The sequence below is a fragment of the Festucalex cinctus genome, chromosome 1 (assembly GCF_051991245.1).
Source record: "Festucalex cinctus isolate MCC-2025b chromosome 1, RoL_Fcin_1.0, whole genome shotgun sequence".
Lineage (NCBI taxonomy): Eukaryota > Metazoa > Chordata > Actinopteri > Syngnathiformes > Syngnathidae > Festucalex > Festucalex cinctus.
The window spans coordinates 9,930,895-9,954,883 of record NC_135411.1 but is presented as its reverse complement, the minus strand read 5'-3'; the positions used below and the strand labels follow the sequence as shown (position 1 = coordinate 9,954,883).

The window sequence follows — 23,989 nt, the reverse complement described above, 5'->3', positions numbered from 1 at the left end:
TTGTTCACCTTGAGGGTGTATAAATGATATATGCAAGCAGTATATGTTTACGCTTTTGGTGTAGCATGGATAGACCAAGTATACAGTGTTGTTTTATCCAAACATTCCTAAATAAGTCATTTTGGGGGGAACAAGCAAGTGACTTCTCAGAGACATAAATGTTCAGGGAAGATGGAAAGAGAGTAAACACTGTCATATTGATGTCATAAACCCAATTCACACTGGCTGCGTAACGGACGTTCTCCGTGCGGCGGCCGTATGGACGCCACAAGGATAGAACGCATTCAAGTCTACGTGTCAATTCACGCCAGCTTCGGTGAGGTGCGGAACGACTGCGGCGACGATCCGGAAGGTTTCCGCAAGCGTTCTATTTCTTCCGGACGCCGCATGCGGATGTTCATGAAGCTGAAGAAATTACACGAGCCGGAAAGGAAATCGGGCGTCTCGCATCAAGGTAAATTCGCTAAAATATAATATAATAAAACCATTTGCGAACTCGTTTTTTGGGGGGGAGGGAAGCTAGCTAGCTACATAGCATGACACTATTTAAACACAAAACGTACTTACCCATGGTAGAACAGCCATTGGAGAAGTCCCAGAAATCATGTCCAAAAAGCATATAGATGTGACAAAAGGGGCGGCACGGTGATCGAGTGGTTAGCACGTCCGCCTCCCAGTTCTGAGGACTCCGGTTCAAGTCCAGGCTTCGGCCTTCCTGGGTGGAGTTTGCATGTTCTCCCCATGCCCGCGTGGGTCTTCTCCGGGTACTCCGGTCTCCTCCCACATTCCAAAGACATGCATGGCAGGTTAATTGGGCGCTTCGATTTGTCCCTAGGTGTGCTTGTGAGTGTGATTGGTTGTTCGTCTCTGTGTGCCCTGCGATTGGCTGGCAACGACTTCAGGGTATACCCCGCCTACTGCCCAAAGCCAGCTGAGATAGGCTCCAGCACCCCCGCGACCCTTGTGAGGGATAAGCGGTTGAGAAAATGGATGGATGTGACAACAGGCAAGCATGGCTATTTTTTACCAATAGGACTATACACGGTTATTATTGGGTGAACTAAACTCTCCAGCGTGAACCCCACGTGATCTTCTGGTCTGTCTGGAGCCGATTTCGATGTGACAAGAGTCAAGCGTGGCTATTGTTTACAAATAGGACTCTATATACACGGTTATTATTGGGTGAACTCAACTCTCCAGCGTTAACCCCACGTGATCTTGTGGTCTGTCGGGAGCAGATTTCCGGACACGCAACGCATGCGGTGTGAATTGCAGTCCTTGCGGCGGCCGCCGTATGGAAAACGCATCGCGTCCGTTCCGCAGCCAGTGTGAATTGGGCAAAAGTGCTAGTGTTGCCAAGTAATTTTACACATGGGCAGGGCAAGTGCTGCGGATGCAAAAGTACAGATACTAATAATAATCAGAATATTTTGTACCTAACAGAAGCACAAATGTAGCATGTCGTCACCAGCTCAGCAGCAGCAACATCAGTATTGTGGCTGCTCAACTGTCAAAACAGAAATCATGTGCAAACATGGCCGGACAAACAGCAGATGAATACAAACCCGCGAAAACGCAAGCGGGGAGAGTCCATTGCAAAGTTCGAACCCGCTTTGAAAATGATAACTAATATTTTATTCGCGTCTGTTGACACAATGGGGACACCAAATATCTGTCTCGTTCATGATTTCGCGGGCCAATGAGTTTGTGGACAGAATTGAGATGGGCATTATCGCAGACGCCTCGGGTTCCTCTCGGCGGTGAAAGATGGTGGTCATTTGGCTAGGCGAGAGGAGGTGAAGACCCCCTCCTCGACTGGAGCAGACGGGTGCAGAGGAGCCCGGGGGCCGGCTATATTAATGAACAGGCAGTGCTGAAAGGGACAGGTTTCTGTAACGCTGATGAATGGTCATTACAGCGGGAGGAGAGGAAGGGGAAAGACTTGAGAGCAGCACGGGCTCCGAGGGAGGAGCACTTGGGGGGGGGGGGCGGACCTGAATTTGCACCTTGGAATTATATAAACTCGTTTATCACACCAGCAGTGTCACTCCCCCCCCCTTCGCCACTATTCGTGGAACCTCTTGTTTTTCTTAGGTGGGTTTTACGACGCAAGTCTAAGCATTCAATCAATGCCGATATATTGACTCGTCGTTCCTCGCGTTATTGTGGTTCACTTTTTGTGGCATCAGTCCTTAACGCAGTTGTTTTGATATTATTTTATTGTGTCCTCATTTTGGGGAAGATGGTGAAAAAAATTTGGAAGGAAATTAATTGATGTCAAAATCTAGATATTGTTTCTGCTTGGGGACTTTATAAACTGAAGTTTTGTAAACTTAATTAAACCGTACTATTAGGAAAATAGTTTATTTTTAAACCTATGAATAGATTTAGACTTATAAGGATGGACGATGATACAATTTTCAACCGATACCGATAAACGAATAATTTAGAAAGCGCCGTTGTCGATAACCGATAATTAAGCTGATAATTGTTTGCAAAATTAACTTAAATACAAATATACTTTCGAGTCCTACTATAAGTCTAATGATTGCAAACTTGACCACACGTACTCAGCAATCTTTTCCACTCACATGCACACACACATAGACAAACAAGTACACTGTTTCACTCATGTAAGCTTCTGTGAGTGAGTGAGTGAAAAAAAATAAATAAATAATAATAATAATCCGTGCGTGCTTTCAAATTGCTGCGGGAGTGACGTCACGCAGCTGACACGTTCGCCCGCCCCGTTTGTTATTATTATTATTCTTTCCATCTACTCACAGCTGCTTTCAAGTCATTTTAATGTCCTTTCAGACATTTGTTCTTATTTTGGTTTTTTGTTTGGCAAAATTGAATGGTCATTCGAGTGTCTCTTACTTAAACTCTTTAGCAGTCCGTCGGGGCGGCTTTAACAGCTGAAGCTTGAAAGGTCAGAAGGAGGAAGCACCAGGAGCTCTACCGTACACACACGAAAAGCGCATGAACTGACTGGAGGGCCACTCGCTCGACTGCAGACCTCATTAACTCCTCCTTGCCTTATGGCTGTTTGGATTATTGCTACTGGTGTCTTAGATACCAAAAAAAAAAAAAAAAAGCTCAACGTATTATTACAAATCTACAGAAAATACAATTTTTAAAACATCTCCAGTCACCTTTTCAACCCTTATATAAATGACACCACAGTTTAAAATGGCCTCTTCGACTTTGACCTTAAACACATTTTTCACTGTGCTGCCTTTTTTTTTTTTTTTTTTTTTTTAATGATTTGTCTCCTTGATTTGCAGCGATTCCAAATGTTAATGGCACATTTTCATCACAATTTGGTGCACTCAGCGGATACACCCCCCCAAGGGGGCCGCTGCTGCTCGTCCAACATGCTTTCTGGGTCACACATGCAAGGAAAAGGCCTACATTGCGCTTTGATTGTGTAGGCATGCAAATGTCTTCCATGCTGCCATGTAGTCTGTCTAATTGTAATTCAGTAGAGCCTAATTTTGAATTTGTTATGCAGCGCCTGGTATAATGCACCACCTGAGTGTCCACCCACCCTTAACTATTTTCCGTTAGACCACCACATCGAAAGATATTTGTTAAAAAGTGTTACATGGTGAGCTCGTCCTGATAGCTCCAATATTAATTTTCATGACTAATGGAAAGCCTGAAGTTAATAATTGAAGTTAAAAAGCTCAATAACTGACTTGGACAATCAACATGGACTCATAGTGCAGTAATTTGGAGTTTCGTGTTAATATTGCACATGACTACAGTGTTAATATAACATGACAAGAAATAATTAACTTATGTGAGGAGGAGACATTTTAAAGTTCTAAGAATAATATTAAAAAGGTGACATGGTCTTGGTTACTCTTGGGGCTTTGGCTAAAATTACATGACTGATTACGCTGGGGAACAAAATTTGTGTTGTCTGACAGCTGCTTTTAAAGTGGAAGTTCACCATAAACATTTCTGTCTCAGAACTCGTCCAAAAGAAATCGGCTCTCGAAGTGAAAAAAACCGAGCGTACCTGAACGCGACTCACTCGCCGAGTGTAAAAGCTGTCTATTCCTTAAGTCTGATATGTTCAACTTTAACTGCGGAACTGAGACGAATTCCAATTTCCATAATTTGTAGTCTGTTCATTGGAAAGAGAGTTCACGTGACACAACTTACCCTCGCGTTCGTGCGTGTGGCCGCTTGAACAGAATCGGTCTTGGCCAGCAGCGATAGCAGCAGGAAGTCTGGCGCTAGCGTGTGCGTCAATGACTGGTGGGTCCTGTTGTCCTTATTTCTTGTCTGTAACCTTCTTGCCAGAATCAGCTATAGCTTGTTCCTTCTAAAATGTTTGTTACGAATGTTTGGGCGGTGTTTCCTCATCCGCACGTTACCACATAGCACTCGTAAATTGATGTTGCGCTGCTCAGCCCGAAACCGGAAGTGTCACCATTTAGTTTCACAATAAGAGCGCATACCGGAAGTGATGTTCTAAATGACGCTAGCTTAACTGCGCTGATTTAATTTGTGTAAATTGTTTCGGATTTCGAACAATTCGCTTTTGGAACAGCCTTCTGGAACGGATTATGTTCCAAAACCGAGGTTTGACTGTACAGTACAATGCAATACAAAAGAAACGGTCATGACTGCAGTATTTATTCAACACAATTATGTTTTTACAAAGGATATGGCTACTACCACTTAATTCTTACGTTGCTCGCTTTCTGTTTGCATTTATAGTACTGACCTATTGGTAGCTGCACATCTCACCAACTGTACAAACAAATTGCCGCATAGCTGTAGACGAGCCCAATTGTATTCAGTTAATCAGTGGAATTTTGCTTATCTGCAGGGTAAACTTGACATGCTAAAAAAATAAAAATAAATAAAATAAAAAGCAATTTTGGAATCAGCATGCCAATCCTAGTTTTTTAATCAGCATAAAAATCACACATTCAACATACATATATATATATATATATATATATATATATATATATATATATATATATATATATATATATATATATATATATATATATATATATAACTAATTGTGTACTTAGACTATTATGCACTTCAGGTGCTCACACTCAATGTTTAGACTGCCGGTTTCAGTAAATGCGTCGTGCTTTCCATTCTGCTTCAAATGCTTCAAAACAGAATTGTCAACACAATTGAGCAATTTGATTCAAACAACTCATTAGTCACTGCTCAAACCATTTGCTCTTTCCCGTTTTGAATTGTTAGTCCTTTACAGGAGAACCCAAAAATGGCACGTTTGTGTTTAACGATTAACATTGCATGGTTATAAAAAGCAAGCCATTTGCAACACTTTAGAGTAGTCAATATTTTATATATATGTAAAAAAAAAAAAATAACACCCTGTACATTGAGCTGTAGTATAAATTTGTGAAAAAATACACAATTTGACAAAATTGTGGTCCGACACCAGCAATGTGTTACTCGCCAATGGACCAACTGTCACCTGTTAGTTAGATAGTAACTACTGTTGCCTGTTTACTTTCAAACTCAGCTTGTACAAAATGTGACTGACGTCATGCATGCTGTGATGGCGACATTACAATTTCAGTGTGCCGGCCATTAATATTTTCTCTAATATTATAATTAGAAAATATTCTATAAAGTTATATCTGATTTATCCCTATAAAGCCTGAACTGTGAAATATATCCATCCATCCATCCATCCATTTTCTTAACCGGTTGCTCATCACAAGATTCGCGGGGGTGCTGGAGCCAATCCTAGCTGGCTCGATCTTGCACCCTCAGTACTGGGAGGCGGACATGCTAACCATTCATCCACAGTGCCGCCCACCATGAAATATATGAGAGATTCTGATTTTTTGTAAAGTATTTATTGGTCCTTTTGAACATTTTTTTTTTTAAATCAACTTCCACATATGACTTTTGATTTGTGTCATATTTGATACATCCGGTCACAATGCTTTAAATTCGTACATTTATAACTGTCAAAAGTATGATAATAAACAGACATATCAAACATATTAGTATTTCCAAAAATCAGAAAGAACATTTTCCACGATTAACTCATTCACTCCCAGCCATTTTCACAGAAGCAATCCCGTTTTACTGGATTTTGACTGATTTTGCAAGGCCCACAGAATATTATGTTCTATTGCTATAAAAGCATGGAACCTATCAAAAGAAAAAAAGTATGTTTCTATCTGTTCCCATTTTGCAGCAATTAGCATTAGAAGAGAGCTAAGTTTCACCGGTTTTCACAAATCACAAAAATTCTAAGTAGAGATTTTTTTTCTACATGGCCCTGGTTGATCTCCTTTGCTCTGCTGCCACCTGCTGGCCGTTTGTGTAATAACTACAATTTCTGCAACTGTTCTTTGCAGTTGGGAGGCTGCATCAAAGCCTTCTGTATGCTCTAACATAAAAATAACAAAAAAAACATATAAATATGTCTTTGGGACACTTAAAACATTAAAGAAAAACATATTTACACCTTATTGGGAGCAAATGAGTTAATAAGTGTAGGAGTCTCTCCTTTCTCAATTGGGGCAATCTTGAAAGGGTGCTGGAAAAGCCATCCGCTGGGTGATACTGCCCTCTAATGGGTTATTCGTGCAATGCATGTGTCAGATCATATACGTCAGGGTTTTAATGGGGGGAAAAAAATATTACACTCATAAAAAAGAGGGCTCAAAATGTCTTGGTGTTACAGGGTTAATTAATCTTATTTTAATGATTGTCATTTTTGTTTTATGACTGCTTGTGCTAACAAGCTAACGTCATATAAAAAATATATCAAAGTGAAACTCAGTCAAGTGACCTGTTTTTCAATTTCAGTTTTGGATCCAAACCAAAAATGTTTGAAAAGTTAGTTGTGAAATTGATTTTCAGTTGATGATTGATTTCTTTCCTCAGTGGGAGGAGGTGAGCGGCTACGACGAGAACCTTAACACCATCAGGACGTACCAGGTGTGCAACGTCTTCGAGCCCAGCCAGAACAACTGGCTCCTCACCACCTTCATCGACCGGAGAGGAGCGCAGCGCATCTACGTGGAGATCCGCTTCACGGTGCGCGACTGCAGCTCCATCCCCAACGTGCCCGGCTCCTGCAAGGAGACCTTCAACCTTTACTACTACGAGTCCGACGCCGTCATCGCCACCAAAGGAACCGCTTTCTGGATGGAGGCGCCCTACCTCAAGGTGGACACCATAGCTGCCGATGAGAGCTTCTCGCAGGTGGACTTCGGGGGCCGCCTGATGAAGGTCAACACGGAAGTCCGCAGCTTTGGGCCGCTCTCCAAGAACGGCTTCTATTTGGCCTTCCAGGATTACGGCGCCTGCATGTCTTTGCTGTCGGTCAGGGTGTTTTATAAGAAGTGCCCGAGCGTGGTCCAGAACTTCGCCGTCTTCCCGGAGACCATGACGGGCGCCGAAAGCACCTCCCTGGTGATCGCCAGGGGGGTTTGCATTTCCAACTCGGAGGAAGTGGATGTTCCGATCAAGCTATACTGCAATGGGGACGGGGAGTGGATGGTTCCGATTGGCAGCTGCACTTGCAAGGCGGGATTTGAACCAGACAATGGAAACGTGTGTCGAGGTAAGCAACATTTATGATTTTACTATGGGTGTCCAAATTATCGCGTTATTATCTCGTCAACTTAAATTAGTGCCTTTAAAACGGCACTACATTTTTTAACGCTCGATTAACGACCGCTTCCTTATTTGGAAAGCCTCTAAGAGAATTCCGGTCGCGAAGCAGCAGAAATGTCCACGTCAAAAGGACCCAATAGAAATGAACTGTACTGCACTGGAGTTACAATACACAATGTTCAACTCATTCACTCCCAGCCATTTTGACATTTCGCAATCCCATTCGCTCCCGGCTGTTTTACTGGATTTTGACTGATTTTGCAAGGCCCACAGAATATTGTGTTAAATTGCTATAAAAGCATGGAACCTATCAAAAGAAAGATTAAAGTCTCTTCTTTCATCAGGAAAAAAAAAGTATGTTTCTATCTGTTTCCGTTTTGCAGCAGTTAGCATTAGAAGAGAGCTAAGTTTAATCAGTTTTCACAAATCTATTTAAAACTTTAAGTAATTTAGCTTCTTTTCTAGATTGGTTGAGCTCCTTTGCTCTGCTGCCACCTGCTGGCCGTTTGTGTAATAACTACCATTTCTGCAACCATTCTTTGCAGTTGAGAGGCTGCATCAAAGCCTTCTGTATGCTTTAGCATGAAAAAAAAAACACAAACAAAAAAAACATATAAATACGTCTTTGGGACACTTAAAACAAAAAAAAACAATGTTCGAGTGGAGAAGCCATTTGGACGGTGGAGCACTTCCACCAGTTCCCTGCTTTGACAGAACGCACTAGGTAGCACCAATGTGCGGCGCATCCGGGAACTTAACAAAATAAAAGCGTCCTACGTCGTGAAAAGGAGTCACTATAACACAATTTAGCAGTAATAAATTAAATTATACTGCATATATTTGTGGAAACTGGCGTCAAGTTGCATTTTACAATTTCAAAATGTGCAGAAAATCGCAAGTTACTTCTTGTTTAAAATTAGGTAGCTCTTAATATGAAAAGTACACATCGATCGTTTCTGGTTCACATGCAGTAAAGAAACGTCATTTTACAATGCACATCCTATTGAACTTAACAAAATAAAAGCATTCCGCGTTCCGCAAAGGAATACTCTAACACAATTTCGCAGTAATAAATTAAATAACAATTAATATATTTCTGGGGACTAGGTTGTATTTTACAGTTTTAAAAATGTGCATTTTTTCACAAGTTACTTCATGTTAAAAATTAGTCAGCTCTTAATATGAAAAGAAAAATGCACTGAGCTGTCACCATAAGCGAAGTGCGCAATAATTGGGAAATGTACATGTCCAGCAGCAACAAGAACAGATAATAAAATAAAAAAATAATTCAATCAATCAGTCAATCAATCAATAAATAAGGTTATTGCACCAGAGACTGAATTCATAATAAAAATAAAAATAAAAATAAAATAAAAATTCAATCAATCAATAAATAAGGCGATTACACTGGAGATTGAATTAAATAAATTAAAGTACAGTAAAGTGCCATATTTGTGATGTGAGGTGCACGCTACACCCCCCCCCCCCCCTTATACCAGTATCAGTCTTTAAAAAAAAAAAAAAAAAAAAAAAAAAGTGGTATTGAACATACCTATGTTAAATTGGCAGGTTTTGAAATTTTAGAGGAAAGAGTATTTTTTTTTAGCTGAAAATGTTGCTGAAATTTCAGTCTCACCAGGAGTGTTCCATTTTAGAGTTCTTTTTCATTTACAACCAGAAAATGGATTTGAACTCAGCAAACATTTGAGCAATACATTGAGCCTGCTCTTTTTATTTATTTATTTGTCCGCAAACCAATTCACTTCATTGCGACATGTATTAGTCTTTAAAACCACGTGACTTTTGCGTATGTCCCATGCTGCAAAGCCCCCTGTGGCTTCTTTGTTTCCCATCATCCACTTACATCTCAACAAATCACTTCACTGTAGACCACCGGCACCATCTTTTTGATCTTTTTTTTTTTTTTTTTAGGCGCACATGTAACGAGGCGTCGGCGCTCTCTTTATCTTTATCACTGATTTTCTACATGACAGGATTAAAAAAAAGAAAAAGAAAAAAGCTGTATTGATTGCATTTCACACGTTGGTCTTCGCACAATGCGCCGCGCTGCTTCCTTGATCATGTTCACCTCGGGCCAACTGGAAAGTCACATTAGCGTCGATTCTTAATCTGCAGTGAACGTCGTCCATCTGCGCAGCCTACGTTGCAGATGGCGAGTGTTTTTTATTTATTTATTTGTTTTACCTCATTCTGACGTGCGGAAGATTCCGAGGGACGGATAATTGCATGTACATAAGGATGAGGCTAATCTGTCTTTTTTTGCTTTTGAGCTGCAACACGTCTTTTTTTTTTTTCACTCTTTCCTTGAACGCGCCACATCGCTTACCCCTCCTACATTTGACATACTTACACGTAAACAAAGACAAATATTTACTGAAGGCGTGCGATGATACCGGTAGCCCAAGGCTCCTCGTGGTGTGGTGCATTATGGGTCGGGCTGCCTCCGGCGCTCCGCTGGAGCGTGTGTGCTGCTCAGATAACATTGATTGATGAACATATGCTGTGATCAATCGTCAGATATGGAAGTGCCACAAATCTACAAAGCGCAGTTTGTATGGCTGCGTCCACGGTAAACAAATGCAGCACGCACTTCCTTGGCTGACGGGAAGTGACCTTCAGCTGAAAATGGGAAAGGTTGTTGTTAGGGGTGCACCGATCACAATTTTCCGGCCGATCACCAATCCCCGATCTTTTAAAAAGTCTGACCTGCCGATCCCGAATATTGCCGATACCGATTTTTTTCATTACAAGCAGCATATACCTTCAGTGTTCCAATCTTGTTTTATAGGAAAACATTGAACAATATCGACGAAATTAAACAAACGGCTTGTTTTAACTGCAGGTGAAGTGGTTCTCTCAAATAAAAATGAAACTCTTATTAATCATTTCAGGAAAAGAGGGTAGTGGCTGACTTTTTCAGACCTCTGAGGATGGAGAAGAGATTGGTGGAAAAGATCGGCTTATTTTTAATAGATCGGCCGATCACCGATCTTCCAAAATTAAGGAAATCGGGGCCGATAATTCGGCCGGCCGATCGATCGGTGCACCCCTAGTTGTTGTCTCCATACCACAGCATGTTCATGAATTAATTTCGTTTGACTTAATTTGAGGGATGACATTTTTTTTTGTCAAGAGTAGGGAATTTGCTTATTGACACTGATGAACAAATGGAGATACTTTTTTTTTTTTTTTTTTTGTGAACTCAGTGCCAAGTAATGATTTTTGCAAGATTTCCCTGCTGAGCGACTGAGTCAACATTCTCAGTATGATCTTGTCTCGCAGAAAGATTCTTCCAATATACACAGAAACCTGTCGCAACTATAAAAATCTAACACATGGACATAAGAAAAAGCTGACTTTGTGAAGATAATGATTGATGATTTTTTATTTTATTTTATTTTTTTAGCTTTGATAACAAAATAAACCGGACCTGTATTTAATTCTTTGTCATACTTATGCATATAAACCCTAACATGACATAGTTCCAACTAGGTGTGGGAGATATGACGATATTAGATCGATAAGGATCGTTAAGCGTTGATGATCTCATAAAGCTGAAAGATCGACAAGATCGTCTGGAGGGCACATTCTATACCAATGGTGTCCAAACTACGGCCCGGGGGCTATTTGCGGCCCACTGTCCAATTTTCAGTGGGCCGCGACATTTGCTAAAAACTTGACTCAGTTCTAATAAAATAAACAAAACAAAAATGTTTGGAAGATGGTCAAAGTAAGAAGGGAGGGTATCGAAAAACAGGTGCCATTAAAGGTTACGTTACTTAACTAAAACTAATGAAAAAAATACAACTAAAATTCAAAAAACAATATTGTTACCGAAATAAAATAAAAACGAAAATGCTTTTTAAAAAACGAAAACTAACTGAAACTGCATTTTATGTTTACAAAACTAACTATAATTATAGCAAACATGTCCTTCGTTTTAGTCTTTGGTAATTAATTTAATGCATGAGCATTAAATGGGGATGATTTTAAATGTGATTTTTAGTAGATGTACTTTGATATAAACCGGAATAATGACGTTTGAAAGTATGTCCCCCCCAAAAAATGTAATAAATGATTAAACTGGATACAAAGTGTTTTTCACAGGACAGTGACAAAATTTTAGTATGTTAATGTCATTCCAGTTACATTAGTTTCATGTCAGAACAGGGCTGAAACTGACTATTTTGGTTCTGAAGGTTTTTTTTTTTAACAATTGTGACACAGTTTTGCTTAAAGGGTGAGTTTGCAGTGTTAGAATTGCTAGCAAGATTTTTCTGTAGCATCACTTTACTAATCCGCTCCGCCCTCTCTGCGCAAAGCCACGCCCACTCACTTAAATGAACGCGTGTGCGTTTCAAATATGGCCATTCTCAATGGCACACACTTATGGAAGTGCACCGTTGTGATGAATAGTCACAGAGAACACGTATCTATCTTAAAATCAAATATTAGCACTAGCAATACTAGGCTAGCATTAGCACTGTAAGCAAGTCAAAGTTAGCCACAGCTTCTGAATTGGTAGCATAACTTAATCCTAATGGAACGTTACTATAATACTTCATGTTTTTTTGTTTTTGTTTTTTTTAATCAATCAATTTAAAATATAAAAGCGCTGATAAATGTACCCGTCAAGCAGGAATGCTGCGTCACTTCTGAATCCTCCTAGCTACCCGATGTCCCTTCACTTTGCCTCTTTTTGCTAGTCTTGTGTCCAGTTGTTGACAAACGAGGGATAGACATTTGTTTTATTTTATATCATCATAGAGTCAGCAAATCTTAGGTATCGGATTACCATGAGGGGAGGAGTTAGTCATTTTTAAGGTTAAAAAGACATTTCTCGTCAACATTTCTCTCTTTTTCAACTCACCTTTATGCAACACAGTAATTGGCACGTGAGACGTTTTGAGGGTGGGAGGCTTGTGGTTGCATTTAACTTGGGGGGTGACGGCACCACTGTAAACACGACACAAACAAGCGCTGTGTCGTGTTTACAGTGTATACAGACCCCCTGAAGGCCCTGCAATGAAAACAGTCGTCTTACAGAAAGATGAATGAACTGTATATTTTCCCACTAATACCCACAATCCCCTTTCCGCTCTTCGTCAAGCAGCTACAGCAAGTAGGCACCCTGCTGTGCTAACTTTCACTTTGTCCTGTTTCTGTTTCTCTCGCAATGAGAATTTGGCCTTTTGGTGAATATATGGGGGACGTAGATGGGCCACTTGTGCTGAGTTATGTTTTTCTACTTGTCTGCCCAGGGGCGTGCGGGGTATAAACAGTCCCCAGCCCACCTCACCCACCATCTACAATCATTAACACATTCACTGCTATAGAAGGCTTTAGACGTCAAAGATTCATTTTTTTCCTGCACACGCAATAAAACAATGTGCAAAAAGCTTTTTCGTTATGCATCAACTTGGTATTAAAGCAACAACAGTAAATTGCAGCGTTTACTACACATAGTTAAAAAAAAAATCAACTTTTGTGTAGTCTCCAAGAATATTCAAAACATGCAGACATCCAACTTCAACACATTCACTGCCATAGACGGTTTTAGACGTCAAAGATTTATTTATTTTTGTCCTGGACTGGCAGTGAATGAGTTAATAAAGGGGCATAAAAATTATGAATAAATCTGTGATTGATTGACATAAAGGCAATTAGACATCAGTTGAAGACTGAAATCAAGTTTTAAAATGTCCATCCCAGAATGCATTTTAGTCATTTATATTTAAAATAATCCCTCCCAAGTTGAAGTTTAAATATTAAACAATGATAATTGCACATACCGTAAATTACGAAGGGCTGCTCTGCTAACACAATGTAAAATGCCATAAATGAGCTAAGGAAGCTAACGCCAATGTTGTGGTATAACCCTTTAAGCAATGGCTTCTTTATCCTCTCCAAAAAACTGTAAACATTAAAGCCACAGTTGTCAAATTATTCTGTTTTTGTTTTGTTTTGTTTTTTTAAATGAATGTTTGTATTATACTGCCCCTGGTGTCCAAGACCAGCACACCATTTGATGCACAATGTCAATGGACAAGTATGAAATAAATAACACTATTTATATCATGTTTAGTTTAGAGTGCTATATATTTCTTTTTTACAAACATTTTTGGCATATCGAGCGTGGTCACTGAATGAATTTAACTCTTATGTCAAGTAGACACTACTGTTGTCATGACTGGGTCACGCCAGGGTTAAGTTTGGGTCATGACCGTGAGGTCAAGTGTCTGTTTTGAACTGATGTAATCAGCATCTAGTTTCAAAGCTATGTGATGTCATGAGCTCTGTGATGTCAAGAATATTTAATCTCTTTTTCTGGTCAACAACAGCCAATCAGATAATTCCATGTCAGTCCTGTTACCCACATGTCTAGCCACAGCCAGTAGCCAGTCTTTTTAAGCCAAACTGAGAAGTGTGCATTTGTCGGATTATTACCACTGTTCCTCTGTGCATATCCACAGCCCAATGGGGCTTGGTGTCTCGTGATTCCCGATGCATTCTCATTGTTTCTAGTTTAGTTTGTTCTATGCCTCTCGATGTAATGCGAATAGAGAGTTAAAATCGTATTTGTATCTGCGCTTTTGGGATCCAACCTCAGCACGTAACAATTGTACTTGGTGTATGTGTATGGGTTCCCTGTAGCTAATTGCACTTTTGCTAATCTATATATTTTAATTAGTGGCAGGTATCATGGCGTCTGCATGTTAGACATGTGTGCGTCCTGCTGCGAGGCAGGCCGAGAGTCCGTGTTGTGTTGTCGCTCAGTAACGATGATGCCAGCGTGCCATCCTCATTACCAGCTCCCGCAGCTCTCACAAGAACCAATTTGGGCAGCCCACCCACTCCGTTTCTTTCCCTCATTGTCCCTTTTGGCCATGTAAGCAATCTGCGAAATATTTGATCACCTCGCTGGTAAATCGAGTAGGGCCACAGCCAAAAAGTCATCGTGTGTGTCCAATGTTGATGGGTCCGGTGGATTCGTCGTCCATTTTGTTCGGGTTGCTTCGTCCAGTGGTCCTCAAACTGGTGACTTGTTAGTATTTCGGGATTCACATGGTACTTATCACTTTCTCTTTTGATAGAATATCCATCTATTAGTGTCCATTACTGTATATACCGGTTGCCATATTTTGTGTAATCAATAAAAAAAAAAAATAAAAAATAAAAAAAAAAATCAAGATTTTATTACTCCTTGAAGGTGGCAGTTTTCAAATTAAATGTGTAAACAAGAAAGGAAAGAAACTAAAGGTAAGACTATCCATGCATAAAAGGCAGAAACACACAAAGCTCATATCTAAATCATTCAATGTCAAGATTCATGTTGCATTGCAAGTGTTTCAGACAAACATACAGTATGAAAGGAAGCGTTTCCGAAAGGATTTTCTGGCAGCATTGTTATTTTTGTAAGCATTGATTGCCGTTAATCCACAATTATCTTGAGTTACTCTGTGATTTCTACATTTCATTTAGGAGTTTTACATCCCTCCACTGTGATTAAACATTTCTCCAGAGATATCACTATATACGTTTTTGTGGTTGTCATGATTATTTAAAATTAATATGCAGAACTGTAACCTTTTAGAAGTGCACGCCATTTTGCCAATTTTGAATCTCATATTTACATATATACTAGGGGTGTGCCAAAAAAAAATCAATTCATAAAAGAATCGAGATTCTCATTTACTAATTGAATTGAATCGATATTTAATATCCAAAAATCGATTTTCTTTAAATTTGAAATGAAGAAGAAGGGGAGAAGGCAGTTGTAGCCCACATGCTGTTTTTGTGGAAAAAGGCACTTACAATACAAAATTAATAAATGTTTAAACAAAAAAACAAAAAAAAGACACTTTAGTGTCTCTATTTGTCATTTTGTCTTGCAATGTTGACAATGTTGTGCATATCTGTAAATTGAAGCAGAAATCATTTGTCAATGAAATAATTTTGAATAGAAAATCGTTTGAATCGAGAATCGATTCTGAATCGAACCGTAGACCCAAAAATCTTAATCGAATCGAATCGTGAGACAGTCAAAGATTCCCAGCCCTAATATATATATAATATATTGCCTAATATATACGGCATAGTGCCACAACATTTATGTGTACATATTTACTTTCCATTCCATAGTCTGTTGACATGATACATTTTTCATAATATTTTCTTAATAATGGGGTCTATCCAGCCAGCAATCCATCGATCATCCAATACTTTACCCTTGATATATATGTATTTACTTTATCAGTTCTTCAGCAGAGCAGTGTTACAACTTAAGCCCGCAGAGCGATGGGAATACGCTCATATTTCCTCTCCCCGTTAGGCTTCAGTGGGCTTTTGACATGCTGGCACATTAATGTTACAAATATTCAAATAACTTTATTTAACATTCTGCCGGCTGACAGTGGCAGCAGGAGATTCACAGCCCATTGAGCAAGCGGGCTTCTCTGGGCTAAGTGCCGATTCATCATGGCTGCCTTACTCCTATCTAATGGCTGCCATCATGGAGCAAGAGCACACATGCGCACTCACTCGCACCTAAACACATCATGGGTATACTTCTAAAAAACAAACAAACAAAAAATTAGAACTTGCCTTTCTGTGTTCAGATGTGCTTGATACTCCAGATCATTTATCACATTATTAACCCCCACCTAATATTTATTCCTAAGGGCTTCATTGTCACGGACGTAAACAGCTGGCAATTAATCTTCCTCAGTGATGAGAACGAGAACATGAAACAAAATAAGATAACGCTTATTCCAAATCATCCCTGAAACAGCCTTTATACGAGTGTCTGATTAGTGTGTTAAAGTTGGGCTTTGGCTGTGTCCGCTGGAGCGCGGCTGTGATTACTTCTTAATATGTCTTTCCTGATTGTAAGGAGCCCGGCAGAGGGGGGGCCTGCAAAGTCCCACTGAACTATTAGAGCCAATTCCAGCCCAATTGGCCTTGTCAACTTCACTGAGTTGACTTTGCACAGAAGCATCCTGTGTTCCGACCAACACAGCAAACTCAGTCACCTTGAAGCAGGCCAATTACGTTGGTGCCTGGCTCTTCCCGAGCTTATGTTAACCACTGAATTAACTACTGGTATGGTAAAGAGTAAAACTTCTCGTGTTCTTGGTCTCGTAATACCCCTTGATGGGGCTGCTCCTACTTGTGGATAAAGTGTACAGCCAAAGAAAAATCAAAACACATGTCAAGTCAAGAATCACAAAACAGTCTGAAAGGACTTTGCTAGCCCGCCGTTGACGAAAATTCAACAACATGCTCTGGACTAGAACCCCCATCCAGGCAAGAGAAAACTCCATTTATGGAAACTAAAGAATAAACATGAAAAAGAAATGAAGTGGTCCCCCTTCTAGGATGACCAAACTAAAAACTATGCCGTGTAAAATGAAGTGCGGCAGTTTGACTCCACCGCAGAAGGGGTTCTCCTCAGAACCAGTCCAGGTCGGTCGATGCAAAATCCGCAGATCTTGTCCCGGTTGGTTGATGGAGAATCGTTAGATCAGGTTTCTCCTAGTTCGGTCCTCGAGAGCCCTTATCCAGCCTGTTTTCCATGTTTCTCTCCACTAACACACCTGATTCATGATTGGGATCGTTATCAGGCTTCTGGAAAGCTTGCTGATTCGCTGATCATTAGATTCAGCTGTGCTGAAGGACGGATAGTGGTTAGCACGTCCGCCTCCCAGTCCTGAGGACTCCGGTTCGAGTCCAGGCTCCGGCCCTTCCTGGATGGAGTTCTCCCCGTGCCTGCGCGGGTCTTCTCCGGGTACTCCGGTCTCCTCCCACATTCCAAAGACATGCATGGCAGGTTAATTGGGCGCTCCGAATTGTCCCTAGGTGTGCGTGTGAGTGTGTATGGTTGTTCGTCTCTGTGTGCCCTGCGATTGGCTGGCAACCAGTCCAGGGTGTCCCCCCGCCTACTGCCCGGAGCCAGCTGAGATAGGCACCAGCACCCCCCGCGACCCTTGTGAGGAATAAGCGGTCAAGAAAATGGATGGATGGATGGATCAGGGGCATTGGACTTGCATGTTTCAACATTTTAGTGAGGCGCTGGGTCTCTTCTGAACACTTTCAATGCAGCTTGGATGGAATCGATGACATAACTTCTCCTGGAATAATTCAGTATGTATTTTCTTTCATCCTTGTCCTTATTTGTGACACGGCTCAGCTGTTGCCTATCTGAGCTGACTGGATAAGAAACAGGGTAAACCCTGGATTGTTCTCAAGCTAATCACAGGGTAACATATAACATTAGCCCTCGTTTGTAGTGACTCTAGACTAGGGGTGTTTTAAAAAAAAATCGATTCGGCGATATATCGCGATATATCGCGCGATTCTCGAATCGATTCAATTAAAAAAAATCTTTTTTTTTTTTTTTTTTTTTTAAGAGCTCAGAATTGTTCATTCGGTAGTCTTACCGATTCAACGTCTTATCATCATTGCCTTTTTTGTGTGTGTGTGTGTGTGTGTGAATCGATTTTTAAACTTCCATTTTTAATGGAAAAATATTCAACAAAACGTCTGACTTCGGGTTAGGATTCGCACCTTGAGCATGGAAGAATGTTATATGAACGGAACATTAAGCCTTAATATTTTATTTTAATGCTGTTCAAACATGAAACAGATTACAACCTCTATAAGACTGAAATTTCAGATAAATAAATAATACATTTTCATATAAATCTTACACTCTACAAGCTTACTGATTAGTATTTTCTAAATTTGAATGAAAAAAAATCGCAACAATCGACTTATAAATTCGTATCGGGATTAATCGGTATCGAATCGAATCGTGACCTGTGAATCGTGATACGAATCGAATCGTCAGGTACGAGGCAATTCACACCCCTACTCTACACCTTGCTGTATGTTTTCTCCTGGTCTCGTTGACAGCAGAGCACATAGCCATGATAGAATCAGATGTTTTAAATCCACGCACAGAAAGTCAAAGCCCTGCAACAGTTTGGTTTTAGCTATAGGCGCTTCTTCTCAACCACCAGGTCTGGACTTGGATTTGACACCTCTGCCTAGAAGGGAAAATGGGTTTCCATTTGTATAGTACTTTTTCTGCTTTTCAAGTGTCAAAGGTCTTGAACACTGTCAGCTCTTTCACCTTCTGATGACGCAGCATCAATCAGTATCTTGCCTGAGGATAGTTTATAATCGTCACAAGTGCTCAGGTTCGAAGCCACAACCTTTGACTTGGGAGACTCAACCACCAGAACCATTGACACGAATATTCTCTGCATAGAAAATGCAGGGTCTTCAACGAATGCCTTATGTCGAATATTTTGCTCATATTCTCCCCTATCTTCTCAATGGAGCTGAGCTCTAGTGACTGTAAAGGCCACAGCACATGGCTGACATTTTCATCCTCATCAAACCCGTCGTGACACCTCGCCTCGCCGAGTGTTTTCCCCGTTAATTTGCCGCCTTCTCGGGTACAAAAGAGCAGAGAGGAAAAGACTTCGTGTTTCCATGGCTGTCAATAGTTTGAATAGGGGGAAGGCAGAGAGCACTGGTGAAAGAGTGTGACCCAAACAAAGATCTCTTTGAATTGTGGGCCCAAACAGAGTGTGTGTAATGGCCCCAAACACAGATGCACTGCTCCCACAGTAATGGAAGCTAGCTGCTAATGATGTGAGGGGAATCTAGAGATTTTTTTTTTTTTTTTTGTCCACAACATAATAGAAATAGCCACCACATACAGTGCTTTTCGTCACTCCCATTGAGGGACACACACTCAAACTTGTATTATTTTCTTGGTACCTGTTGGTTGTTTTGTGTTTCTTTCCTTAACACTCAACTCTTGGGCAGGAAATGAGTTTGCTAGCTGCAGTACTTTTATTATTATTTTTTGTGTGTGACTTCTCTCAAAAACTTTTTCATCAAAGCTCCTTTTTGACCCTGCCTCTCCAATCTGTCTGAGTTTACCCCTCGTCTCTCTCTTGTACCTCGGCCGCCCTCCTTTCCTCTCCTCCCCTCCCTGGCCGTGAAGGCCGGTGCGAGACACGGGGGACACTGTGAGACACAAAAGACCCCTCACACTCGGCAGATGGCCTCAACTCTGCTTAATTTGCCGATGTCGCCCTCATTGCCGAGACACAAAAGCCCACTGCAATGAGGGGGCTTTGCATCACCCCCTCACTCCATCCCTGACCTCCATCAATCAACTCGGCGCCTTTGTGCTTTCACGTTATGACTGCATAATTAAGGACGCAACAAAGACAATCGAAAATGCCACGAGGAAGGGGTCTGCTTTTATCTATGTCCCGTCTTCGCAAAATACTCACCTGAAGGGCATTGACAATGAGGACTAGCTTATGGTCTTTCGTTAATGCTTCACCATTTAAACAGAACTAATCTGTAGCGGGGCGGCACGGTGGTCCAGTGGTTAGCACGTCCGCCTCCCAGTTCTAAGGACTCTGGTTCGAGTCCAGGCTCCGGCCTTCCTGGGTGGAGTTTGCATGTTCTCCCCGTGCCTGCGTGGGTCTTCTCCGGGTACTCCGGTCTCCTCCCACATTCCAAAGACATGCATGGCGGGTTGATTGGGCGCTCCGAATTGTCCCTAAGTGTGGATGGTTGTTCGTCTCTGTGTGCCCTGCGATTGGCTGGCAACCAGTCCAGGGTGTCCCCCGCCTACTGCCCAGAGCCAGCTGAGATAGGCGCCGGCACCCCCCGCGACCCTTGTGAGGAATAAGTGGTCAAGAAAATGGATGGATGGATAATATCTGTAGCGTTTAATATCACTGAAGCTGTAGCAAAGTTTACACGATTCTTCATGATTCGGAGATCGGATCATGACAGAACTGCGACACAAGATCCGTCTCGTGATCAAAGGCATTTTGTCGGTCTTGTCTTGATGTCTTGATGGAGGTTCGGCGCTTGGAGGAGACACAGTTTTGGATGGGACTGGAAATTGGACCATTCTTTTTGTGTGTATGGTGCTCATCGCGAACGCAGCCACTTTTTGTTTATGAGCTAGCTTATACGCAAACTTAGCTTGTAGCAAACGTGTGTGACGTCATGCATGCTGAGATCACGTCTCTGATCAACTGCTGAAAGGAGGCTGATTCTGTCCTCTTTCATCTAAAAACTGCTTCAAACATCAACGCGGATGTAGGGATGGAAAAATGTTGATTTATTGTGATTGTATTGGTGTTAATGTTTTATGTTATGTTTATGTTCTGCAAAGCGCTTTGTGACAGTTCAGGCTGTTTGAAAGCGCTATATAAATAAACTTGAGTTTGAGTTTGAGTTTGAGTTTGAGGTTGAGGTTGAGGTTGAGGTTGAGGTTGAGGTTGAGGTTGAGTTGAGTTGAGTTGAGTTGAGTTGAGTTGAGGGTGAGGGTGAGGGTGAGGGTGAGGGTGAGGGTGAGGGTGAGGGTGAGGGTGAGGTTAAAGCAAGAAACGTCGTCTGGAATGCCCCGCCCCTGAACACAGAATATGAATGAAGATGACTAGGGACGCAGTGCCCCTTAAAAATTAGAAAATTATGTCGACAACTCTTCAGTAATGTCTTGGTCTTAGTAGGTGTGGTCTTGACAACAACACTAATGACCTCAAAGTCCGACAGTACCAGTGTACACTGTGAATAAGTCTATGCAAAATCCTTTGTAGCAACAAAACTGTTTTATTCTTTATCTCCAACACAACAGAGGGATTGAAGCTTCGCCACATCCTCTCATTAACCCTCATTTGCCTTTACTGCTTAGCAGTCTCCATCAATACTTGCTGCTGCACCGGTGAAACTTCCAGACCCGTTTAATTCGATGGGAGGGAGGTCACATTTCAAGTTCTAGGAAATTGTCTTTCCCCCCCTCTTGCGCTTAGAGTTAAGCAGCACAGAGATGAATGTGGGCACCTCAAGGTTGTGTTGTTTAACTCCCGGATTGAGGATCTAATTAGAATTGAATTGCAATTATAGTCGGTCCAATACCCTTTTTGTCACATTCGCTGAGCTAAATGCAATGAGAGCTCGTCTACAAAGGCAGATCGAATGATAGCATGGCTAATGAGATCGGATCTAGCTCTAAATGTTCCGTTCTTCCAAGAAGCTAATGGGTAACATAAGGGAAGTTCAGACAGAATATGCACTCAGACTGACAATATTGACCTAAAGTCTTAAGTCAATTCAGTTGTGCTCGAGCAGTATTTTGCAACCAATGTCCAATTCCTTATTTTTAACTTTTGTTGCTGACTGGAAGTAAATGATAAGATATTGACAACAACAACTTGTGTCTCTGATATGGTATTCTTCCTTGGGAGTGGTGAATACTTGAGAAATGACTGCAAACTCCCACTTTGGGTAAGTTCCTGTGCCACATACGAATGTGCTGTATCCCAGTGGTTGGGAATCACTAGACTCGAGCCCCGAATCTTAATTCTTTATCTTACAATTATACTTCCAACTTTATGGGAACGGTTTGGGAAAGACCCTTTTCTGTTCCTAACAACAAAGTATTGTCCCTATAGGCCTGTGGGTTTGAACTAGAACAAACATTTTGGGCCAGCCTCTCTCTCTCTCTCTCTCTCTCTCTCTCTCTCTGAGGTCCGGCGACAGTGACCTCTGACCTCACAAATGGTCTTTGGCATGAATGGATGAAGAAATTCTCACAGATGCACTCCAATAATCTTGAAGACTTCCTAGAAGGCTTTTCACTTGTTTTTGGTCTGACGTCCAGGAGTACCGGTTGTCCACTTGATAAAGATAAACGCATCATCAGGGATGGGAATTGATGATAATTTAACGATTCTGATTCCTTTATTGAGACTGCTTAACGATCCAATTCTTTTCCGATTCTGTTACCAGTTTCATGGGGTGAAGTATTTAATTAATGCAAATCGAAATGGGATTTTTTTCTTTATCTGTTTAAAAACTTTGTACAGAAGACAGTATATCCAGTAAGCACTAATGTAATGTCTTCTAAGGGGAAACAATAGAAAGTATGGCTGTACAATATATCGAAAAAAATATCGATATTGCGATATTGGCCCTTGGAATATGCATATCGCAAAGGCACGCAATAAGTTTTATATGGAATTTTATGCTTTTTATACGAATTTGACCAGTCAGATGCTAACTAAAATGTGCATCGCCATTCAATAGTTGAAAATTATCAAGACATAATTACAATTAATTAACTAAGATTACATGAAGGTTGCTTATTTTGCCCCATGAAAAATGTTTTCCTTTCGTTAGGTAATAAAAATGTAATTTCTTTAGATACATGTTAAATATCGCAATAATATCGATATCGCTGTGTTCAGCAAGTATATCGCATATCGCATGTTTTTCCAATATCGTGCAGCCCTAATAGAAAGACAAGTAGGCTACTAAATGCAATATTTGTGTTTTGAAATAAACTCTTACAACAACTTTAAACAGTGAGGCTGAGAACTGTCAATGGAAAGCTCCTAACTTTCATCATTCATGTCAGGATACCAGCTCTCTTAATCCACTATATTTTTCTTGACCGGGATAGGTTTCCAATATATGACACGTTAGCTTGTAACATTTGGGAGTATTTGCAGTGCTCTGTTTGCATTCATCTTGATCCAAAAGTAATTCAGACATAAAACAGCAAATTGTTCTGTAAAAAAAAATAAAATTAAATAAATGCATGATTATATAAACCCATTTTTTTTTTCCGAAACTGTCACCTCAGGGTGTCTCCCCAAAAGTCCTTTGGAGCGAAGTGAGCGACAAAGTAGCCACTTCTCAACACAACTCCTCACTGAGGGGGAGGAGGGTGTTGCGTGCACTTCACTTACTGTACTTTAATTTATTTAATTCCATCTCCAGTGTAATAGCCTTATTTATTGATTGATTGAATTTTTATTTTTTATTTTATTTTTATTACAATATTCTTTTTGCCTTGAAAGATGAGTTAAAATACTCAAAAGCGGCTGGCACTGTGGATTTTTTTTAGTTTTTTTTTTCTGACGTGTGGCAGTCAAAGAGTTAATTCAATCTCTGGTGTAATAACCTTATTTATTGATTGATTGAATTTTTATTTTTCATTTTATTATTATTAGGACTGGGCAATAAATTGAATTAATTCGATACATCGTCATTTTAAAAAAGTGAATCGTTGAAAATTTGCTGAATCGTGAAATCAAGTTTGTTTACAATAGCTACCAACTACTTAATTGTGGCATTTAAGCACAAACTATGAATGTTAAGTGTATGTTAAAACTGATCTAGAATCAGTATACATTACTGGTGTATGAACATTTTGAACAGGAATTATTTTTTGAATAAATGAAACCTTTAAATAAACATTTGTTGGATGTATTGG

The 23,989-nt window shown here is 40.6% G+C and overlaps 1 protein-coding gene across 2 annotated transcripts in view; it reads left to right on the top strand.

Annotated features, from left to right (window-relative positions):
- ephb1 (EPH receptor B1) overlaps window positions 1-23,989 on the top strand; it is a 298,219-nt gene that overhangs the window by 119,043 nt on the left and 155,187 nt on the right. For both annotated transcript variants that reach the window (XM_077515222.1, XM_077515216.1), the window contains exon 3: window positions 6,913-7,594. In XM_077515222.1, coding sequence (XP_077371348.1) covers window positions 6,913-7,594 — 682 coding nt within the window. The remainder of the gene's footprint in view (window positions 1-6,912; window positions 7,595-23,989) is intronic.